The following is a 22537-nucleotide window of genomic DNA, read 5'->3' as shown; positions in this document are numbered from 1 at the left end:
TACATTTAGCACACAATCCTTGGCTTTTGTCAGTTGACAGACTACAGAGGGATTGGAGGTGGTCCCTAAGTCGGAAACCAAACCACAGATTCTGATTATATCAAATGCACCTTTACCAGACAGTCACCAGATACCACACACATCTGATTATTTGTGATTTATGTAACACTGAATGTGATTTATACCAGTTAGTTGCCATTGCAGTAACCTCAGTGAGATAGAATTGATCATTGACTATCAAAAAAAAAAACCCCAGACTTATACTGTGCTTTATGTTCATTTTCATATCGTCTTCGAAGCACTAAAAATGCAGAAAATTACATGACTTGGATAACTTTGTTAAAATCTTTATTATGTGATGATAAGGCACAAGCTCATATTGTTTTGCTCATTATCAGCACCAGGAGACCAACCTGTATAAACAGTACGTAGCACTGAGAATGAACATAACCCTCTTAACCACATGGGTCAGAAATACCACCGACGCTTTGCTCTGAACAGCCAGAATTTTGAACTATGATAGAAAATGTTTAGAAGTGGCAGGAAACCAGAATCCCTGTTTCAATATCTGAACCTTTAAAATAATGATAGATAATGCACTGTCAGGACACAGAATAATAAATTTACAAGTGTTTATAATAAAGTTACAAGAAATTTGGCTCAAATTCAGACGGTGAATATCTGCCACCCAACAACATCTTCATTCTCCCTGTTACAGTCTCTGAGGAGTTTGATCCCTCGGTCGGCTGAAATTCAGATTTTTACATTTGATCTGCGTATAATCAGCTGCGTAACAAGAACAGCAGCACGGGTCCAGTCCATTTAATGGGAAGTGACATTACTAGTGTGACTACACCAGTTTCCTCACTGCACAGTCTGAGCTGTCAGATGCACCACAGTGTCCTAAATTGCATCCAGCAGCAGGCTGATATCATGAGTGTTTATGCTGCTGACCCGTGCTGAAGTCCTGCTTCCAGATGAACTCGGGGTAGTACTGGTTGTCCTGGTTACAGCTGGCAGAGCAGGTGTAGACGGCGAGTGTCCCCCAGTCGATACTGGCTCCTTTTGCGTCCACACATAGACTGTTTAATAGCTGGGGCATCACCTACACACACACACACACACACACACACGATAAGCACATATATTAGGCTCCAGCAGATGTAAACACTGTTCAACAACTGGACTGTTACCTGTGTGGAGAGACACAGACACAAATAGTCACTTTGATAAAAATCAACCATTATTGTTGACAGACGAGGTGATGCTAGTGTAGCACATCCTGTACCATATCTGGAACATTTCCAGTAATTCACACCAAATAATAAAATACACTTTAGCGTAGCTTATATCAAAAATCAATTCCCATCAACAATATGTATACACACTTTCATATACTGGGCACACAATAGCACATATGCATTCAAAACTGTGATGAGTGAGAAAATGACTAGGGAAAAAGAAGATGGCATGAGAAGAAAGGAAACAAAAAGAACGAAAAACTCAAGTCTTTGATGGGTTAGATTACTGAGCATTTAATAAGCAGTGACTACCTGAAACTCAAAAGTCCTCTTGGCGCCACAGGTGCATGGTGGGATATCCTGATCTGAAGGGACGTGCTGAGGAGAGATCCATAAGGGAGAACCGCCTCGGCTGTAACGCACCACCTAAACATAACACAGCACTGTGAGGTTGACACAGAGGAAACAATCAGTGTGACGAGTGTCTCTGCTTGTTTAAATGCACAGTATGTAACTTCTGGATTCCTTCAGTGTCAGTCGTCCAGGAGGTTTTTGCTGGGACTCAAATTACCTGCACAGGTCTCCTCCTCTCCACAACAAATAACAAGATAAACCATTGAATAAAGCAGTTTCACATTTAAAGTCAGTGATTCACCAACGTTGCACGACGCACACGAAACGTCAGGGAAAGGGCTTGAAGCTGAAACTTCTAACCTTTGTTTTGATTGTTTCTCTGATAACTTTTAATCCAGACGTTCGGGAATTATCAGCAGAGGTGTCCGACTATCCATAACTAATGCATCAGGGAATTAAAACCAGTAGAAACATAACAAAGCAGTTTAACGTTAAGAATCGATGGATCGATCGTACACAGGACAGCTTGGAGGGGCTGGGAGCTGAGCTGCCTAACATTTGCATGGCTTTTTTCTCTGACAACTTAAGACGGACATCCAATGACTAAAATCCTTCATGCGGTTTAAATACATAGTCGAAAACGACCAAGGTAAAAAGTGTATCTTAAAAATGAAGCTTAAAATGGGATTTTATTTAAGGATTTGACACATGCGCATAGGGGATATTATGTCACTGACAGGTGATCAAATGAAACGGACCCTTACCGTGATTAAAATCACAGATTTCTGTAGGTTTGAAATTGATGAAAACATTTCAGGTGAGTACACAATTCAAAAAAATATAACACATAGGTCTAGTTGCTTTTAGACATATTAATGTGGAAATGTTACATGTTATAACTTTAAGAGACCATAATTGTGTTCCAGTTCAGTTTTTGTAATTTTATTTATTTATTTTTTTACCTGGTGTGGTTCTGGTGCAATCTTCTTTTTAAACCTCTGCAGCACTTTGTTGTCTTCAGTCTCACACATAGCCATCTCCTCCAGGTCTGTCTCTGCCAGCGCTGCAGAGAGAATAGAAAGTCTGGATAAATCCCTTAGAAAGACATACTGATTAAAGAATAATAATAATAATAATTTTTCATACTGATTAACGAGTTATCAGAGCTGGAACTAAAACCTTGCATATTTGTTATGTTTCTGTATGACACTAAATGACTTAATGTGACCAGTGTGTCAGGCATAAATTAAAACGTACTGTCTGCTGAAGAGGGACGGTCTACACCTCTGTGAGCACCGTCCCCTTCCTCCTCTCCTTCAGCCTCCTTTGTGTCTTCCTCCTCTTCCTCCTCTCCCTCAGCTTCCTTTGTGTCTTCCTCTCTCCCCTCTTCCTCCTCTTCCTCAGGCTCAGTGACCAGCTCAGACTCGGGGAAGAGGAAAGGAGAGGTTGTGACAATGGATGCGTCTGTACAGAGACAGACAAAAGACAGCACAGACATTTAGTCTCTTTAAACATATGGCGTATTCAGGTTGATTTTTGATCCCTCAACTGAGACATTTCACGTTATCTTGATACTGGGTGCTGTAAAATACCATTCACAAATCCTCTATTCATGCATTAACAACTGAACTAGTGACACCATTACTGACAGGACTGTTCAGAAGATGGAGAGGAAACAAATCCTTGTGTCGCAAACACACCTTGGCTGCCACACTCCTTCTTGTGTGTCTGTTTCCAGTGGAGGGTCTGGTGGTGTTTTCCACAGTAGGTCACAGATTGACAGCGGGAGCAGGCTTTGTTGCCAGGGCAACCACACACCCAACACATTTTAACTCCAGAGACAGGCAGCACACTCTGGTTGTCTTCAGGATCGCTGAGGGGTTCATCCTCTGACAAAAAAAAAAAACAAACAGAGAAAAGAAGAAAAAAAATCATGTCAGTAAATCAATCGATAACATGTCAGCAGAAAACAAGTTTCTTAAGGGTTTTGCAGGTACAGCATCGAACGCACTCGTCTGAATTACTGCAATATGCAACCACAAATAGATGAATACATCATACAAAAGCCAAGCTACTGTTGAAACACATAAAAACTGACAACAACTGAAAGAGTTTGAGTAAATATCATCTTTCCTATCACACTGCATCATGTTTATATAAGGTCTGCAAACATACAAATATAATGATGAATGTTGATCATTAGCAACTGATTACCTGCAGTGAAGTGCTGCAGTTTCATAAAAGCACAATGTGATTCTGAGCTATAGAGGAGCAGCATGTGTGAATTAAGTGCAGCAGATTCAAGCAATTAGTCAACCTCTCTATATCACTTATGTTCAGACATGGAAAACATTTACATTTTGAACACATCTGCAATACTTCACATTATGGGGTTTACACTTTTACTGACTTCCTGGCAAATGCACAAACCTGGCGGAGGGTCGTAAGGGTAGAACTCATTCCTCCTGGGTAGCTGACTTCTGAAAACTGAATGGAAAGAAAATAATCTGTCAGAAAACTTGACAAAAATGTATCGAGTCTTTTTAAAAAAAATAAAAAATTACGAATGCCCCAGAGAACAGACAAGAATGGTTTTAAAGTGAGGAAAGGGGTAAATGTAGGGAAGGGAGAAGAATGCAAGAAAGCAGAGCAAAGTCAAAAGACTGAAGTGCTGTTAAGTGGGGATGCAAGTACCGATTATTTTCATTATCGATTAATCTACAGATTATAATCTAGATTAATCGATTATTGTGAGATCTATGTAAAAAAAGAAATACAAGTATGTCACAGTTTCCAAGGTGAATTGATGATTTGAAATGATGACTTGATTTTGAAAATGGCTGATGATTAATTTTCTGTCTACCGACCAATAGATGGATTGATTAATTGCTAATTAATTTAGCTCTTTTTTTTTGGTGAGCAGTCTCTTCTACTATCGTGCAACAACACAGATGACAAATGACAAACATAAAAGCTCCAACAATGGTTTCAGGTACCTTTCATACAGCGGCTGTCGTTGTGTGTGTAGCACTCAGGAGTTCTGCAGCAGAACAGAAAGAGAGTTCTGTGGAAACTCCTGTCCTGACCAGACACTGGTGCGTACACCTGCAGCAGAGATGGAGAGGGTTGACTACACAGGATATCACAGGTGAGTCTGTGTTTGTTACATGGAAGTTAACTAGGTGTTACATCTGCAACACAGAGTTGTTGTCAGTCAGAAACCTTCTGGGAGGTGATCCACTGACACGGAAACTGTCAACCAGTGCTCAGTTTGTGGTAACTGCATCCACACCGACATGGATGTGATGATTTACATGAAATTTATTTTAGCTCTGAATCTGACAATATCCCCATATTTTAAAACTGAGCACAACATTATGCGTCCAAAACTCCAGCTGTTCACTAACCTGGAGCAGAAAGGCCATGGGCAGGCGGCATGTCTCACACTCCAGCCCGGGCAGTGAGGGCAGGTCTTTCTGGCTAAGCCACGCCGGCTTCCCCCCGACTTTACTGGGGAACTGTGGGGATCGAAGCCGCCACGGCTCCGCCTCCTCCAGGAAACCCAGAACCACCTCCGCTGGAGACACGTTTGTATCGCGGGACATATTATAGCGGAGGTTGTCTGTCTGTCCAGTGAACAGGCTTTATTTAAAATACTAATAACTATCTAGTAGAAGAGAAGACTCTGTTAATCCTGTCACAACACATGCAAGACTGGTACATTACTGAAAAGCGTCCGTGAGGAAACAAACACATTTCTTTGGTTCCGCAGTCCTCGCTGCTCCCACTGTAGAGATATTATGGTATACACTAAAATGCTCTTCTAAATTTATATAATGTGTGATACAATGTCAAACTGTATATTTTGGTAGCTTGCCTGAAACTCAGTTACCCCTAGAATATTGTTTTTTTTTAAAACAAGGTTTTAATTGTATCTATCAAGTGTCGTATTTCTTTTCACTCACTAGATGGCACAAATGTCCTGTCTGTAGTCAAAAGTCAAATTAAATCTAGTGGTACTCTATGATACTGAGGAAAGTAAGTGCATTTTGTCAAGTACAGTACACTTTTGAGGCACATGTATTTTGCTTGAGTATTTGGGTTTTATGACACATTTCAGAGGGATTTATTGTGTTTTCTACTCCCCTGCATGGCTGGGCAAGACTCAGTGTCATTTGGATCTGGGTTTGATTAATCCCAAATTTGATTTCCATCCTCTTATAGCCTTGTCTTGAAGAGGGACTGTGTTAAATCTAGTTTTAAGATCTAAACTTGTTGAGTTCACTTGTTATAAAGTTTAGTTTTTATCAAACAAATTTTTCTGGGTCAAGTAATCAACACTCTACGAGCCAGGTCGTATTATTTCATCATCAATAGGTCTGACAGTTATTTTCTTTAATAACTGATTGATCCTTAAGTCTATAAAATGACACAATACAATGAAAAATGCCTCATTATTATCTGAACCCCAAGTAACATACTAACTAACATACAACTTCTTTTTTTGTCTGACCAACAGTCAAAACCCCAAAATGTTGTGTATATAATATAATATAATATAATATAATATAATATAATATAATATAATTTAAGCTTGTTGCATAATAACACAAAACCAATCTTTCCCAGTGCAGAGATGAGATCTCTCTCTCTCTCTCTCTCTCTCTCTCTCTCTCTCCCACACACACACACACACACACACACACACACACACACACACACACCGTGATGTCATTAGAGCGGCTCTGTGCTCTGGATGACTGGACGGACACCGGATAACTAGCATTAGCTGAATCCCTGCTCTTGTAATCGGACTTTAAATTATATTTAAATCAACCACGAAGCTGACAGTGGACACGGTCTCAGTCTGAGGATGTTCGGGGTTTACAGAAGTTCAAACTTTTGTGATTTAACCATGGAAACTAGAAAGAAGTGGACAGCGGCGACGACAACAAAGTCAGTTGACAAACGGCTGTGAAGATAACGGACCAATGGACAATGTGAGAGCTGGACCAAACTGAATCTGCTGCCTGGGTCTCCTCCAGCTTCAACTCACCCTCCTCTCCGTGCCAAATGCCTCCGCGGGGCGATGGGAGCTACAAGCCGGAATCTGTGTCCCCTACTCCGCCTGTCCCACCCAGGAGGGTCCGGAGCCGGGACAGGGGCTCCGGCAGGACGCGGCGGTCCGGGGCAGGGGCAGCGGAGAGGCGGGTGAAGTGTGTGCTGGTGGGGGACGGAGCTGTGGGGAAAACCAGCCTGGTGGTCAGCTACACCACAAATGGATATCCCACCGAGTACGTCCCGACCGCGTTTGACAACTTCTCAGGTAAAGGATGGAGGAGACACACTGCACCTCATTTATCAACGAGTTTCACTAGAAACATCAAGTGTGATAGGCTATAGCCCATTATTCCTCTTTATGAAATGTGTGAGTGGAAATGTGGTTGTGAAGTATATTTTTACAGAGTGAAATAGACCTATATTGCAGACCAACAATCAATAAGTTTTTGATTCATTTTTCCATTTATCAGTCCTATAAATGTCAAAAAATAAAGTCTATTTTACATTGGAAGTTGTTCATCTGAAGCCGGATTATTTCACACGACCATCTCTTTCAGTCGTTCACCAGGAACTGATCATGTTAAACCAACTTGATAAATAATAATGAAAATGAAAACTTGGCAAAATTGGAATAGATTATTAAAATGGAATAGCCATGTGAACTTTATAGGAGTCACATATTTAGTAGATTTGGTTTTAGCAAATTGTACCTCCAAATTACCAAATGTGACCTTTATTAGCACTTTACTGAGTGGAAAGCTACACTACACTTGTTATTGACCTTATGGTGTGTGTGTGTGTGTGTGTGTGTGTGTGTGTGTGTGTGTGTGTAGCGGTGGTGTCAGTGGATGGGCAGCCAGTCAAACTACAACTCTGTGACACTGCTGGACAGGTCAGTGATCTCAACACACACTCAAACACACAGAAAGAGCAGCAACATTTCCTGTTGTTTCATTTAGGCTGGAAACAATGCCTCTTTCTTTCATTCTTCCTTTCTTTGGCATTTTTGCCTTCTTTTAACAACTGATAGGGCCACAAAACTTTGTAAATTGGAACCAAAATTGCTCTTTTTCGAAACATAAGTTCACACAAGTTTTGTTGCTCTATCCACATCTATTTGCTGGTCACCATTTGACTGTGTACAGCAGAAGAGTATGTAGTTTAACCAATATGGAGTCCATTACTGTAAGCTCTAAACTCCAGGGGCTAGAGGATAATTGGTACACAGACTAAGATTAGTTTTACAGTGGATATCTCCCTTAAATTCAGTGTCTAAACGGGCTCAGTCTTTGTCCAGGAAACTAGCTGTTGGTATCTGGTAGGTCTTTCCTAAGAACGATTCTCTGGCATAAGAAGCGATGCAGTTGTGTCTACATTTGCAACAGCTGTTGATGTGAAAAAAATAGTTGTAGACCTGTCAAGTTAGGATGAGTTACAACTGGTCAGACAGGGAGTATATAAACACACACAAGTAGTTCACTGGTACTGTCAGATAATGTACTTCACCTCATTGATAAGGATAACAGCCGGCCCGTGAGCTCCTGTGGGTGTCTCTGTGAGGGAACAGCAGCTCCAGACACAAACAATGGAAATTGGATTTATGAATGAAAAAAAAATAGACATTGCTATAAAAAAATGCTATTAAAATTCATATTCAGCAGTTGGTCAGCAATATGTCGTGTTAAGTTCAAGAACTTGTGAATGAAAGATGTCACAAGCCTAAATAAAGCAGTAATCGCCTTCGTTGGGTTCTCAGATATGAAGACAAAATGAATGGGAGGATCACAAGCAGAGGAGTGATAGACTGGGAGATGAAGGGATAGAGAGAAAGTCAGAGGGGAGAAACAGACCTATCTTCGTAGTCGATTATCATTTAGCAATAAACAGATCACTCAGTGTCACTGGACAACACCTCTTCCTCCTCTTACAAGTCCACACACCAAAAGAGGAAGCAAGGTCTCAAAAGTTGGCACTCCTGCTCCACTGGTGGGACTAAATCTGAATCTGTTCTGTTGCTTCCTCTTCTTTGAATTTATAATCACTTTTTCTCACTCCACCTTTCCTCTTTTCTCCAACTCCCCAGTCTAACTTTACCAGGACTGACAGGACACATTATTAATTGTGCTGCAATTGTGTCACGCCTCTTCTGTTTGTCTTAATGCACTTATAGTCATAATTTGTTGGTGGGTGAAGTTCTGTAATTATCTCATTGTTTTCAACACTCTCATGGACGCCTGCTCTCTCTTGATCTCTCCCAACCTTCCCAGGACGAGTTTGACAAGCTGCGTCCTCTGTGTTACACCAGTGCAGATGTGTTCCTGCTGTGCTTTAGTGTCGTCAGTCCCGCCTCTTTCCAGAACGTTCCTGAGAAGTGGGTCCCAGAGATCCGGAGACACGCCCCATTCGCTCCACTTGTACTCGTTGGGACACAGTGTGACCTTCGAGAAGATGTCAAGGTGTGGTAAATCTGCTCCGTGCAGCATTTTAACTTGTCTATTTCTAATGTTTGCTTCGATTCTTAGACATTCTTATCAGCATGTAGAAAAATCATCCAGACAATCCATAAACTAACTGGCAGCCCCATAATAATTGCAAGAAATCAAAGGGATTGCTTTATGGCACAAAGAAATACAGCAGATTTTATAGTAAAGCAAAGGATGAAAGACGCTGCTTTTCCAGCACAAACATGTAACGTTAACTGAGTTTCTCCCGATTGCTGATGTTGGTGAGAATTAAAGTTGCACTGAAAAGTTCTCTCCCAACATGTTTGTTCCTTTTAAGTAATGACAAACAGATAAAAACTTTGTGTGCTTTCACTACTGTGACATGTGAAAATGTCTACTTCAATTTACGTTGTGTAGCACTTTAAACAATATCATTCATTTAAATGTAAAAGTGGAAATAAATGAATGCAACACTTCCAGTCATCCATGAACAAGGAGATCCCACTGATCATATCAGAGCTGTTGAACTGCTGTGCTCTCTCTGATCTTATGGAAAATGTCCAGTCACGCTCTTAGAGGACGTCTGTGGCTGTTACTTTCTCATTGTTGTGGATCCTTCTTACTGTCTTGTTACCTTAGTTAAGCCAATGCTCACCTGTAAATCACATGGAGTCTGGACAAAGACGCCAGAAGAAATCAAACTTTTCATGAATTGCAAAGAAAAGAACAAATTGTTTTGCCAAAAATTCCAATGTTTTGACTGTTTTATGATTTTTAACAAAGTTTTATTGTGTAATTGACTTGTGACATTTTCTTTAAATAGAAGGTATAGCTGTTTCAATGGCGCAGCACATAATGAAGATACAAGATCTTTGCAGGATGCTTACCAAATACTCAAAATTAATATTTAGAAAATTGTAATCGGTGAAAAACATTACAGGCACATTTTTCTTGTCTCCTTGACTAATTCTTTGGAAATTCTCAATATGTGACCTAAAAAAGTGTTGCTTGTTTAGGTTCTCATTGACCTGGCTAAGTATCGGGAGCGGCCGGTCGACCCGGCGGACGCTCGGGACTGTGCGGTGGAGATTGGAGCTGTGGCCTACATGGAGTGCTCCTCTCTGACCCAAAAAAATCTTAAGGAAGTGTTTGACACAGCCATATTGGCCAGCCTGCAGAACTACAGCTCCCAAAAGCACCCGAGAGGGAAACAAAAACGACGGAAAAAGCAAAGGCAGACACCGGACAAGATGAAGAGTCTGTCAAAGTCCTGGTGGAAAAGATATTGCTGCGTGGCCTAGAGCAGGCCTGTGATTGGGTCTTGCTATTGTTGCGGTCTAAGATTCTGATCCTCTGTTGACTTTATCCTGGTCTGGATTCAGCTGGGTTTGGGTTCTGCCTGGACTCGCTTTCAGTTTGGGTGTCTCTCTAATGGAGCCTGATGTTGAGCAGGACCTCGACTGGAGTGTGGCTGAGAACCAAAGTAAGACTGTCATGGATCTAAAAATGTTTTTGTTTTTGTTTGGAGAGGGGTTTTAGTCTTATCACAGATGAGATTTACTACTGAGCCCAGCCTGGTTCCAGCAGAACCTGCTCTGAAAACCAAGCAGTTCTGCTGTGTCTTATAAAGAACCAGGTGCTTTTGTGCTTAAATGTCCTTTTTCTAACCTGGTTTTAATCTTAGCCTGCCTCCAGTATGAGCTCTCGACAGGATAAGGTGCTTCTTGCTCTTCTGGTATTAAACTGGTAAAAACCTTCCCAGCCTAGTATGGGTTTATGTAGCCTGGAAGGGACCTGGACTGCCTGCAGACTATAAATGGTGTATAAATGAAACTGCATTTAAACTTAATCATTTTTCTAACTTGTCTCTAACTTTAGTCTGGTTTCCAATACTCATGATTAAAAATAACCGCTGACTGAAATAGAGCGGCTCTCCGACCAAACCTCGTCCTTATTTACATAAGAACACGGGACCAGAGCTGATCATTTCATCACTGGACATGATTTAGGTCAGAACGTAGTCAAAAAGTCCAGCCCATGGTCAATTTAAGAGCTTCTTTTTTTATAACTGGGGTTATTGTTGTTCTAATGAAAGAGCTTCCTTCATTAAGCAGCAAATAATTTTATCCTGGTCACATGCACAGTTTACTGTGATGCATCTTACAAACCTAATCTGGAACCTGCATCATGGTTTGTATTTCATTTTTAGTCTGGATCTGTACTATTTATGGAGTTAGGTCTGGCTTGGTTATCAGTGCGTTTGTTTTTCATTGTCCTGCCACTGTGAAGCCAGACAGTGAATAGGTTTGGTCATGCTCAGAGTTTGGTCAGATTCATATCGCATCTTATTTGGAAAAGATTTCCAAAGATAACTGGGCAATGTAACCTACAGCATATCTTAGTACTAGCTAAGGATGCTGAACATGCCAAGACTTTCTGAATATCCATGTGATTAAAACACAAGCATTGTTCTGTAAAAGCAAGTTGGATTTTTACCCAAGAAGACTCAACATTGTATCTAGGAGTCAGTGACCTGCTTCAGGTTTCCACCAGTAGCTGTTAAGTAGTAGTTAGTTTATCGTCCTCGTCTATCCTACATTAGTACTGCAGGACTGTACAGTCTGTGAAAATGGACTGGTACCAATGTGGCTTGGTTACATAGTAAATCATTGAACTACGCAGGTTGCCTTTGTCTGGCTAGCACTTGATCTTAATGGGACATGTTGCTGTTTTAGCGTTTTGCTCATGGCAAAGTTGTGGCTTGTGGAACCATGTGATCACATGGTTCCACAAGCCACAACTTTGCTCAGTGCAGTAGCCAGGTTACTTATCTGGAGCTCCCTTTTCACATGCAAAGAAGACTGAGAATATCGAGAGTTGAGTTTGAATCATTCATCCTGTCAACCAGTAATTTACTCAGATAATTGTACTGCTTGGTGCATGTTTGATTTATGTTTCCAGCTACTAAAACAGCCTCAAGTGTGAGCACTTAAGAGTTGGAACAACCGAGTGCTCTCTGCATGTGTTTGAATTTACAAAATGGGCTCAGCCTTTTGTTTCTGAAGAAAAACTAAAATAAACAAAGTCGGGTTTTTTCTTAGCTTTCCAGCGCAATTGTGTATGTAAGACTGTGAAGTTTCAATTATTTACGTATTCAGCGAAATCTTTTGTTAGTAGTTAAAAACTATAGTTTGATTCATAATGTTTGTTGTTCTGCATTTGCTCCCTTTATCCAGAACTTGATCTTCCGCTTTATTACAGTGGCCACCATGGATTATTTCTACCATTCTGAGTCCATGCTGCGTTCCTACTACAGAGACATCCATTGTCCATCCTATGTCTACTGTACGCTCTGTTAGTTCTGCAGCTGCCTCTGCAGCCTCTTCTCTCTCCAATAGATCAAGTTTTATATGTTGTAAAGCAGGAATAAAAAGGCAAACTGAAACACAAGATGTGTGGCTGTCAAATACTCAACTGCCACGCCTTCCTTTGTACATTGTAGTTACTAAAACAAGAACAAAACCCAATCATTTAAAACTATTTCTCTACAGTTCCTACATCTGAATGGCCCTTTGTATTAGAGTTGCTGCAGCAGAAGGAAAAAAGGGTGCAACCAGGTTGGAGTCTGTAATGGACTGAAGAAGATCCACTGTGGTTTAGTACATATCCAGCATAATCATTCATATTAATCAGACAAAAATGCAAAAATGGATTTTCACTCTTGCATTTCTTAAAAAACAAACAAAAAAATTAAAAAAATATAAACCTTTGTGTGACTAGTAAGACTATAAGACTCTTAAGGTTCAGGGTTAACATCTGTATCCCCCTCACACCATTTCATTTGACTAACTAATATTGTGCTGATTTTGCTTGAAGTAATCAGTGATTTTAACTCCATGTGTCTGATAATATCCCTTTAAAAGTCAACAATAACCTTGATCTGGAGAGGATTAGTAAATCCTGGCCTAAAGGGGAGGGATATCTCATTTTCTCAGTGTCTAATCAATGTTAGTCCAGAGCTTAAGGAGATGTGAACCCTGAGCTAACAGGAATCTTATCCCAAGATTAATTATAGTGTGAAAGCCCTGAAAAAGTGCAGCAGTGTTCTGAGTATATTTTTTCCCTTAAGTGTAACCTTGTGCCATCTTCTAGTGTGTGCTTCAAAGTTGGTTCTCTACTGGTGTGAAATGGAGTGAGCAGTGGTGTGCCTTAAAATTCAATTAGTATTAATTACTTTTATATGTAACTTTTGTGAAGAAACTGTGCTAGTTAAGAAGTAACTTTATTATAAGATTCAGGTTTTTTTCTAACAAACTGATTTTCTTTTCAGAAACCAGATCTGTGGATCATTTTCACCCGGTTAGTTCACCAATCTCTTTTAAACGTTACTGTTATGCTCTACCAAATACTCTACAGCTTAATGTTGGTACCAACATTTGATTTTTACCCCAAAAATGTCAAACCCAAACTGATCCTGAAATTGTTTTGCAATCTGGCAACAAGCTGTGTATTAATGACAGTATTTACAGTGTTGCTCTCCAAGACAAATCTGGAAAAAGGAATCAAATTGAACTGTCTGCTTATGTTGGGTTTAGGCCTCAGTGTAAAGCTGTGACTCCTGATTGCAGGACTGTGCATTTCTGGAGCTGTCTGGTAGTTTTATGCTGAAGATGCTACAACTGCGACTGAATGGGCTCACTGTGTTGATGTTTTACTCATGATAGCAAATGTATTGTTTCTTCCTGGGGAATAGGCATAATAAGTTACTTGTCTTGCTGTTTGTCTGCAGCCTTGGGTGATGGTGGATTTAAGTAGGCTAAAGGTCACACAGACCCTTATGATAGCTGGCACTTCCTCTGTGAGGTTTCACCAGTCTTCCATTTTTAAATTCACAATTTATAGACAGCATAGTAAGCTTCTCTTCACAGTGCGTTATCCTGCATGTGATGTAGGCCTGCGTTCATACTGAGAAAGATATAAACCCGGGTTGATTTATTCCTATTTGAGTAAATTAAAACAGTATGAATAACATTTGGGTTTGTTGCTGTTCAATTAGTCAACAAGGGCTTGCATGAGTCTGACAAGGACACATAAATTAGCTTATGATCCTTTAAAGTGAGTAACCTTTTTTGAACAGCATCCACTCTGGCCATGTGCTGAAACGTAGTTTAACAGTAACACAACTAGAGAGGAGTCATAAAGTCAGCTAACTGACTCAGTAATGAAGTAAGCAAACATCAGCTAACATGAGCTACCAAATCTACTGGTCATACAAGTAACAGCAAAACCCCTGAGTGTATTTAAGTGAACAGTGGTTTCAGGTTCTTTTAGGAGTAAGCTGGTTGATCTTCAGCAGGATGTGTCTTGTATGACAGATATATGGTTTTGTAATGTGGAGCAGATGGGTCTCTGAAAGTGAACTATCGTGTGTAATGAGAAGACATGATGGTGACTGTCCACTAGGTAGTCAGAGTGTTGTGCTGTAAACTTGGTGTTTTGTTAAGGTAAGACAAAGTGTTAATGTCGCGTGTTTGGGACAAGTGCAAAGTCTGTGCTTTAACTTGCCACAAAGAAATGTACTGGTGATGTATTTGAGTATAATGACAATGGCTGGCCGTGATTTGTGTGATTGATTTTGTATTGGAACAGGCTCTCAAACGGCCAAAAAAGAATAAAAGATAGGGTTATTAATAATTATCTGTACTGATTACAGTATGATGTAGTGACTCATATTTTGGATGTTTAGAAGACAGGTTGGTGCAGGTATGCCAACGTGCCACATATATCCCTTAAAGCCCGGTGGGTTTAAACAACAGGAGACAGCGGGGGGAAATGGACAAAATGGTTCATTCTTGAGATTTAATCAATTTTTCATTGAGGCTGATACCCCCTAAAGCACACCTGATCTCACTCACATGGGACACCAGCTGAGAACTTCTCTTAGGAAACCAACCAGCTCAGCCTGTGTGAAACATCACTGTGTTTTTATTTTTCCTCAATATAAAAACATGGTAAGAGATAATATACTGCTGCAATCTGCTCACACTGAATTCTCTGTTGAACCGAGGACGTCAGTCAAAGGAACATGTGTTTGTACAGAAGTTTTATACCCTGAGAAATAAAGAATATTTGGTTTAATACACGCTGTGTTTTGTTGATTTTGAGGCTTGGTGCTCAGTGGTGGGACTGGGAATGTTTGCTTGTTTAGATATAACTCCTGGACATATGTAACCTTGTACCTTGACCATGATGTCACAAAAACCAACAAGCTGTAAATGAGAATGTTTTTAAGTATTCATGAGTACACAGCGTTTGTCTGTATCACATTTGTACATTTTTGTGTCTGTTCACCAAAACAATTTCATGAGTTTTACCAGAGAAGAGATTGTAAATAATCATCAGAATGGTCAGCAGCAGGATGCAGGTAAGGCACTCTTGGATGTTTGTTTTTTAGGACAACACATGGCTTTTCTTTGTTGCTCGGGCGCCAAATTAGACGTGTTTTTTTCATGTTGTTGTGGCTGAAGTAATGTTTTGGAACGGCACAGCACACTTTGTGATAACCAAGTGCAACAGCCATGCTGTGCTCAGCTGATGCACATCAAGAAAGAGGGGATAAGATGTGAGCGATGTTTGGGGGCATGGAGACACACTCACATTCTCACACACACACACACACACACACACACACACACACACACACACACACACACACACACACACACACACAGTGCGCCCACAGAAAGTCATCCAGCTTCACACTGGATCATTGTAAACAGACTCTCTGCCGCTTCCAGGCCCTCATGGTTATGCAAGAGCTTTATTTTGAAGGCCGTCATGTGACATTTGGTTAGTGGCATGTCTCTGGTTCTGGAGGCAGTGTCTGTCTGTCTGTCTGTGAGTGAGTGAGTGTGAGAGTGGAGGTGCCCCAACTTTAACTCTGTGTGGGAAACAAATTGATTTGTTCTACCTGACAACACAGAGTAAGTAAATTAACTGCTCTGTGAGTTATGCAGTGCCAGGTCCTGTTCTCATCCATGAGCAGGCCAGACACTGACTGATACAAATCATAATCACAAATCTTATCCTCCAAAATGTAACATCTTGAATTACAATCCGTTGGGAAAAGACACCAGGAAGACTGTAAATGTTTTAAATATGCCACTATTCTCTTATGGTCTCAGTGTCTGTTACGGATTAGTAATTTCAGGAACCAAATGCAGATGAGAACACTAGTGGGCAGCTGCAAAAATGTAATTTAATAACAAAAATGCAGAAGAAATTCAGAATACTGAACAGAAGCAGATCAGACAAACTGACAGAGAGCGCAGGGAAGACAGAGACTTAAATACACAAGGGAGGCAGGGCTGATTAGACACAGGTGAAACACATCAGGGTGGGGCAAACAATCACAGAAGCGGGAAACTGGACAAAGACAGGAAGTAGAAGAAACAGTGGACAAACAAGGTGAGGATTTTCAAAATAAAACAAGAAGAAAACAATAGTCCAAACATAAAGTCCAGACTCAGTAATTTTAGGGGAGGAAAGATTCAACAGTCCAAACAAAGTCACTATGTGGGCAGATCATGACAGTCTCCAGTCAGCAGACTTTCAGTTTTGATGTAATGCTTTTTATTTGTGATCCAAACCTCACAAGGCCTTTAACAACTGATTACGTAATAACAGCATATAATGAAATATTGACCCAAAATGTAATAAAATGCTCCCCTGGATAGGTTTTAAAATCTAACTGGCCTATTAATGAACCATGTCATAACACTGTGAGACTGTGCAGATGTCGACACAGTCTAATGCACAACTATGGAAAGTCTTTATCAGCTGTAAACACATGTAGCACCCAAATGAACCTCGACTCGAGATGTCTAGTTTTCTGTTGCTGCCAACATCATTAAGTGAAATTAAGGCCTAAAAGTCCTTGTAATTCCAGTTCAAAATGGGGTCCAAAGGTTTTTTTAACCATGTCATTATATCATGTTGTTCAAGTTTCGTACTTGCCACAATTTATTACGTTGCAGTTTTATCAAACACAGTTACTCAGACAAGTGTTTTATTATCACGGTGCTAGAGAGATGCAGAGAGACATAACCTCTGAGAAAAATGTGTAACACACAGGATATTTATGTTTAGCCAGTTGTTGCTCACATACACACAAAAGAAAAGCTGCCAGTCCTCAAGGCACTGGTTTGAAGTTTAGTTCCAGATCATTTTATAATTTTATAGCCACTCTTCATGTCTCAGTGTCTCAGTGTGTGTACTCTTTGTGAGGACGTGTTTGATTTATAGACCTTATGGAGTGAGGACATTTAACATGGTCTTCCCAACTTCAAAGGGCTGTTTGTGGGTTAAGATTTGGGTTTAGGGTTCAGATTATAATCAGGTTTATATTAGGGTCAGGCATTCAGTTGTGATGGTTAAGTTTAGGGTAAGGGGCTAGGGAATGCATTTTGTTAGTGAAAGTCCTCATAACGATAGAAGCACAATTATGAGTGTGTGTGTGTGTGTTACATAACATGAAGTATGAGAGGCCAGAGTGACATCAGTGCTGACTCTTAATGAGCAGAGTGGAAACACAATCTCCACTCTCCTAACAAGCTATAACCCCAATCAATGTGTGTGTAGACAGCTGCTCTGTGTGTGTGTGTGTGTGTGTGTGTGTGTGTGTGTGTGTGTGTGTGTGTGTGTGTGTGTGTGTTCAAAGAGACAGCAGTTAAGAGAAAGTGAAGAGAAGCACGTTAGACAGAGAGACAGATGGGGAGGAGGAGAGAGAAAAACACAAACAGAGTGACAGTTAAAAGCAGAAACATCAAAGGTTTGACGCACCTCCTGCTGCATTTATCAGACGGGGGGGGGGGGGCTGATTTTGACATTTACAGTATTAAATGTTCTGGAGTTTTACAAAGCACCAGTTTGATCCACAGATCTTGAACCTTCAAAACCAGTCAAAGTCAAATCCTCCTCAGGTCGATACTGTTCTTTACATTGACTTACATTCAAGCCCTGAAGATTGACATTATAAACCTTAACCATAACCACCACACCACTCCTCCAGCCTTCAGTCTGTCAGGGGAGCCAACTTAAACCCTAACCTTGCTCTCAAACAAACCCTTTTCCCTCTTTTCCTTTCCTTATCACTCTGTTTCTTTTTCTATTTTCCTGGCAAACACACACTCCCTCCTTTTCTGTCTTAATCTGTCTCTGTCCCTCATCTTCTTTCACTGTTCATCACACCACCCCTTCCTCTCTGTTTTTTGCTGCACATCTCTACAGGTTGTTTATTTGAATAACCTGGTGATGACGTGTACGTGTGTGCTGCATTTGCAAATACATATGTGGTGTGTTCAAAGTTCACCCACGTGTCATGTGGCATTTACACAGTTGAAAAAAAGTGTGACGCATACAGTTTACACCCCCACAACTCCTTCTCCTCCTCTGCACATGCATCTCTCCTGTGGACTGCTGACAACAGCTGACCGCTGCGTTTACATAAGCACATTGCAGCTGATAACACCACATACATCATGGTCAAGATGCACTACGTGTTCACAGCTTGATCATATCCCTGTAAAGTGAACAGACACACTAGTATTTCAAATGTCTCTATGGAACATGTGCTAAAGGGAGTAAGCGTGGTATTTACATATATCTCTCTTGTGCAGATAATACGGACAAATCCCTGCAACTATATTTGAGTTTCTTGGTATCATTACAAAAGCTTATCTAGGTTATTGTAAACAGGACACATGATTTTGTATCATTGATCTCACTTTGCCAAACAAGGTAGCATGAGAAAAGATTTGTGAGGATTTTCATTTTAGAGAGAATAGTGTTACTCTGTTTCTTGGGTAATAACTATATCTGATTTAATTAGTAACTGTTCGAGTGGGTTTACTGGAAAAGCTCTCAGTAATAATCTCCTCACACAGCTCTCAGTCTGCAGCAGGAGCAGCTGACACCAGAGCTGAATCACCCGAGAGCTGTGGACGCACGTTAACTTAGTGCTTCAGTCATCACACTGTGTTAAATTAACACCACACAGAAAAATATGACGTGAAAAATAATGGTTACTTCCTATATGAGCTTCAATCAGTATTTTTTTAAATATTACATTAGACCTAACTTTTATAGAATATACTTTTTTCCAAGAACATCAATATTCACCAACTGAAAGCAACATTTTTGCATTGTAGCACTAAAGGAGAACAATATTCTGTATTAACTGTTCAAGAATATTATAATATATATTATGTTACTGCTGAAATTACTTACCAAGAGTTTTCATTTATTCTGGCTAAGGTGAGCAGTACTTTGATAGGAGGTCACTGGACTTAATGTACTAATAAATGATAAAGGTTTAATATTACAACAAATCTAACAGGAGAATGAGTCTGTACGTGTCCAGTCCTCCAACATTAGTAAAATCACCTGCATGGCTGTACCACTGGCTTTAAATGTGAGTTCATAAGATTTACAAACAGCTGATGAAAGTAAGGGAAAGAATAAGCCAAACAAACCTCTCTCATTGCAGACATGGCAGAGGAGCACAGGTGTGACTAATTACATTAACGACTACCCTGGTCAGTGATGCAGAGAGCCTGCAAAGGCAAAAGCAGAGACCTGGAATTGAATCAACCACATAAAATGCCCCCATCATCAACTTTATTAATTGCACCTGTGCTTTTCCTGCTTGTCCTTGTAATGGTATCCACTGGACGGGGTTCATTTTCCTGCACAGCCTGGAACGCTTTTGATGGCAACTTATTCGAGAGGGTTGCCATCATTAGAGACCACATTAAGTTCTGCATTGCTATAACCTTATAAGCCAATACCTTCAAGAAATGTCCCAAAAAGGTAAAGTAAGAACACTCACTGGGTGTGACCTGAAACCCAAATTTGCTGCAGTAATTGACCCCGCCTCATTTGCTGAAGATCTAAACACCTTCAGCACACGGTTTGACAGCATCAACTGCTCAAAGGAAAGCGAGGCACTACTGGAGATTTTACCCTTCCTGGAGCCAGCACACACTGCTCACTACACAGCCGAGGACATGTGTCGGCCATTGAGCTGGTGCAAATCTCTCATTATTATTCCATCTTCTTTGAATCCTCCAGCCTTCACACGGCTTCAGTGCCCACCCTGTGATAAACATCCTGTCATACCGGCACCAAAGAAACCCTGCACTTCAGAACTAAACCACTCCTGGCCAGTTGCACTCACCTCATTAGCTATGCCTGGAAAAGGTGGTGGTTAACGACATCCCCCAAATAGTTGGATCACAAGTTGACTCCCATCAGTTCACTTAAAAGGCCAAAAAGGGGACTGAGGATGCTGAAGCACAGAGACACAGAGGACATACTCTAATTACACTCTGAAGACATAAAATAGACACTGAACAAACTCTGAATACACTAAAAGCACACACCAAAGGCACTTAAAACACACCCCGACAAACACTGAATACATTCTGAACTTTACACACACACACTTACACACACACACACACACACACGCACACAAATGGACACTTCTGGGAAACAGAGATTAGTAACTGATATTGAGAGGTGGGAGACTGCAGCCTCCCTCTGTGGCCTCTTAAACCAGATGTAACCAGCTGGCACACACACACACACACACACACACACACACACACACACACAGTTCCCAGTGAGCAGGCTCATGGCCAGAACTTTTGTCCTTTTTTCTCGACTGTGTGAGCCGGCACATAATGAATTGTGTGAGAGAGAGAGAGAGTTTGAGCTTTTAGGAGTTCAAAGACGCTGCTTCAATGCAACTTTGTAGCCAATGAATCTCAGCTCCTTGAAGCTCTTTAACTGTTGGACTGTTTTAACTTGTATTACATCTCAGATCAGCTGCTTAGATGAAACATTTGAATCTTTACCTTCATATTAAAATAACAAACAGAAAACCAAGTGAATGTTACACACAAGCAACCAGAAACAAAAACCTCAAATGCAGGGAAAGTGAGAGCACTGTTGAGTTAAGGATGATATGTATGGGTGTGTTTGTGTGTTTTAAGAGAGAAGGATGAGTAAATGTGTTTGTTTAAACTGAAACAGTCAGCGGGGGAGAGAGTGGGTGTGCGATGTTGAACTAGTAACTGAGTCAAGAGTCAGAGTGAAGTTGCCAGTTTAAAAAATCCTGGACCATTTGTAAAAGTAGGGTAAATAAATTAGGCGTACTTTCCTAAAGGAGAGCTGTTGAAGTACTAACAGCTCACTGAATCAGTCATATGCTGGAAATTCTCACTGAAAATAAAAGTATTGAGGGTTTTTTGGAGCAAAATAGTTTTTCAGCCAAGGATGAAGATGTCGGTCTGTCGACCACTTTGGTCAGGACCAAAATATCGTAAATGTCTCATGTCATCATTTGGATGGATTGCCTTGAAAATTTATATTTAAGATATTCTACATTCAATTCATACAAATATATGAGCGTTGCACTGGAAAAAAGATGCTGCCACTTCTGGCATGAAAGAGGAAACATGTTTACAGGCCTGTTTCTAATGTTCAACAGGTTGTAGCGTTCACTGCAGGCGTACGTTTGAGACATTGTGTGTTGGAGCCTGGAAGGTAATTGTCAATATCACATCTCTCCTGTTTGCAGATTTTCCCGCATTAATAATTAAGCACTGAATAAGAACATTGTGGAAAAAAAAGTATCTTTTCTTGATTAAACAATTGTCAACAGTGTGGTCGTACCAGCAGTCATGGGGATTTTAGGCATCCGTTCATTTGATCGAGCTGCGCTACGTTTTGACCACAGAGCTTGTGTTGCTGTTACTGGGATGGCGGTTTTCAACCCAGTCACATGATGATACAGCTGTGGGGAGCAGCAAGTTTTTTTTTCAATCACAAGGTCTTTCAAGAATGCACAAAAATATCTATTGTGGTAAGGTGTACTGTTGTTGCAGTGTTATACAAGATTGGAGAACATGTCCCACACTGGACAAGGCTTTCATTTAACACCTGATTACGACAGGAAGAAACGGTCCAGCCTGCAATAATACATGTGACAACAACTGACAGAATGCAGACATGTAGGTGACAGGAAGCACTTTCTCTGCCCATTTCATAATGAAACCTCACAGTCAAGAACTACGCTCAGTAATGGCACTAAATGTCCTCGACATGGAAGCTCACGGAGAGACTCCAGAATAATCTTCAAATGAGACTTAGAGCACACCTGGCACATGCACCCATGTGTTATATTACACAAACTAATGTGTACAATGTTTACCTGTCCTTGCACTGTATATTCAGGACATTTACTGTTGCAAATTACCGAGAGAAAGTACATTTTCAGTGGGGGAAGTGGAGAATTTAAAATGCTTTCACTGGGACCCGTGACCTGCTCCATGACTAACTAAATAAAGGAGATAGAGGAACATGGAAGAGAGA

At 40.6% G+C, this 22537-nt stretch overlaps 2 protein-coding genes across 4 annotated transcripts; one reads left to right on the top strand and one right to left on the bottom strand.

The window, feature by feature from the left end:
* Positions 1-331: 331 nt before the first annotated feature.
* Positions 332-20486, bottom strand: pdcd2 (programmed cell death 2). 3 transcript variants are annotated; one of them, XM_023424972.2, is made up of 9 exons: positions 20337-20486; positions 5003-5172; positions 4592-4700; positions 4026-4082; positions 3296-3484; positions 2853-3059; positions 2558-2658; positions 1554-1667; positions 332-1105 (listed from the first exon to the last, which is right to left on the bottom strand). In XM_023424972.2, exons 2-9 carry the CDS (start codon positions 5018-5020, stop codon positions 932-934), a joined length of 969 nt encoding a protein of 322 aa, XP_023280740.1. In that variant the 5' UTR covers positions 5021-5172; positions 20337-20486; the 3' UTR covers positions 332-931. The 3 variants fall into 3 exon arrangements, with proteins under 3 accessions (XP_023280740.1, XP_023280737.1, XP_087035093.1); XM_023424969.2 differs by lacking the exon at positions 20337-20486 and adding an exon at positions 6652-6791 and having other exon boundaries at positions 5003-5221; XM_087178967.1 differs by lacking the exon at positions 20337-20486 and adding an exon at positions 6652-6791.
* Positions 6669-15242, top strand: rhoua (ras homolog family member Ua). Its single transcript, XM_023424973.2, has 4 exons — positions 6669-6921; positions 7490-7548; positions 8924-9112; positions 10117-15242. Exons 1-4 carry the CDS (start codon positions 6669-6671, stop codon positions 10399-10401), a joined length of 786 nt encoding a protein of 261 aa, XP_023280741.1. The 3' UTR covers positions 10402-15242.
* Positions 20487-22537: the final 2051 nt, after the last annotated feature.

The sequence above is a fragment of the Seriola lalandi genome, unplaced genomic scaffold (assembly GCF_002814215.2).
Source record: "Seriola lalandi dorsalis isolate HSWRI2012SDOR001 ecotype SW California unplaced genomic scaffold, Sedor1 jcf7180002054763, whole genome shotgun sequence".
Classification (NCBI taxonomy): Eukaryota; Metazoa; Chordata; class Actinopteri; order Carangiformes; family Carangidae; genus Seriola; species Seriola lalandi.
The sequence above is the reverse complement of the archived record's forward strand: the minus strand, read 5'-3'. Positions and strand labels throughout refer to the sequence as shown.

Excerpts from the sequence above, each read along its gene's own strand:
- pdcd2 (XM_023424969.2), bottom strand. The coding sequence starts at position 5,200 with ATGTCCCGCGATACAAACGTGTCTCCAGCGGAGGTGGTTCTGGGTTTC. Across the intron at positions 3,485-4,025 it reads CCCTTACGACCCTCCGCCAG|AGGATGAACCCCTCAGCGAT; the intron begins GTTTGTGCATTT and ends TTTTTTTGTCAG. Across the intron at positions 2,659-2,852 it reads CCGTCCCTCTTCAGCAGACA|CGCTGGCAGAGACAGACCTG; the intron begins GTACGTTTTAAT and ends TTCTCTCTGCAG.
- rhoua (XM_023424973.2), top strand. The coding sequence starts at position 6,669 with ATGCCTCCGCGGGGCGATGGGAGCTACAAGCCGGAATCTGTGTCCCCT. Across the intron at positions 7,549-8,923 it reads TCTGTGACACTGCTGGACAG|GACGAGTTTGACAAGCTGCG; the intron begins GTCAGTGATCTC and ends CAACCTTCCCAG. Across the intron at positions 9,113-10,116 it reads ACCTTCGAGAAGATGTCAAG|GTTCTCATTGACCTGGCTAA; the intron begins GTGTGGTAAATC and ends TTGCTTGTTTAG.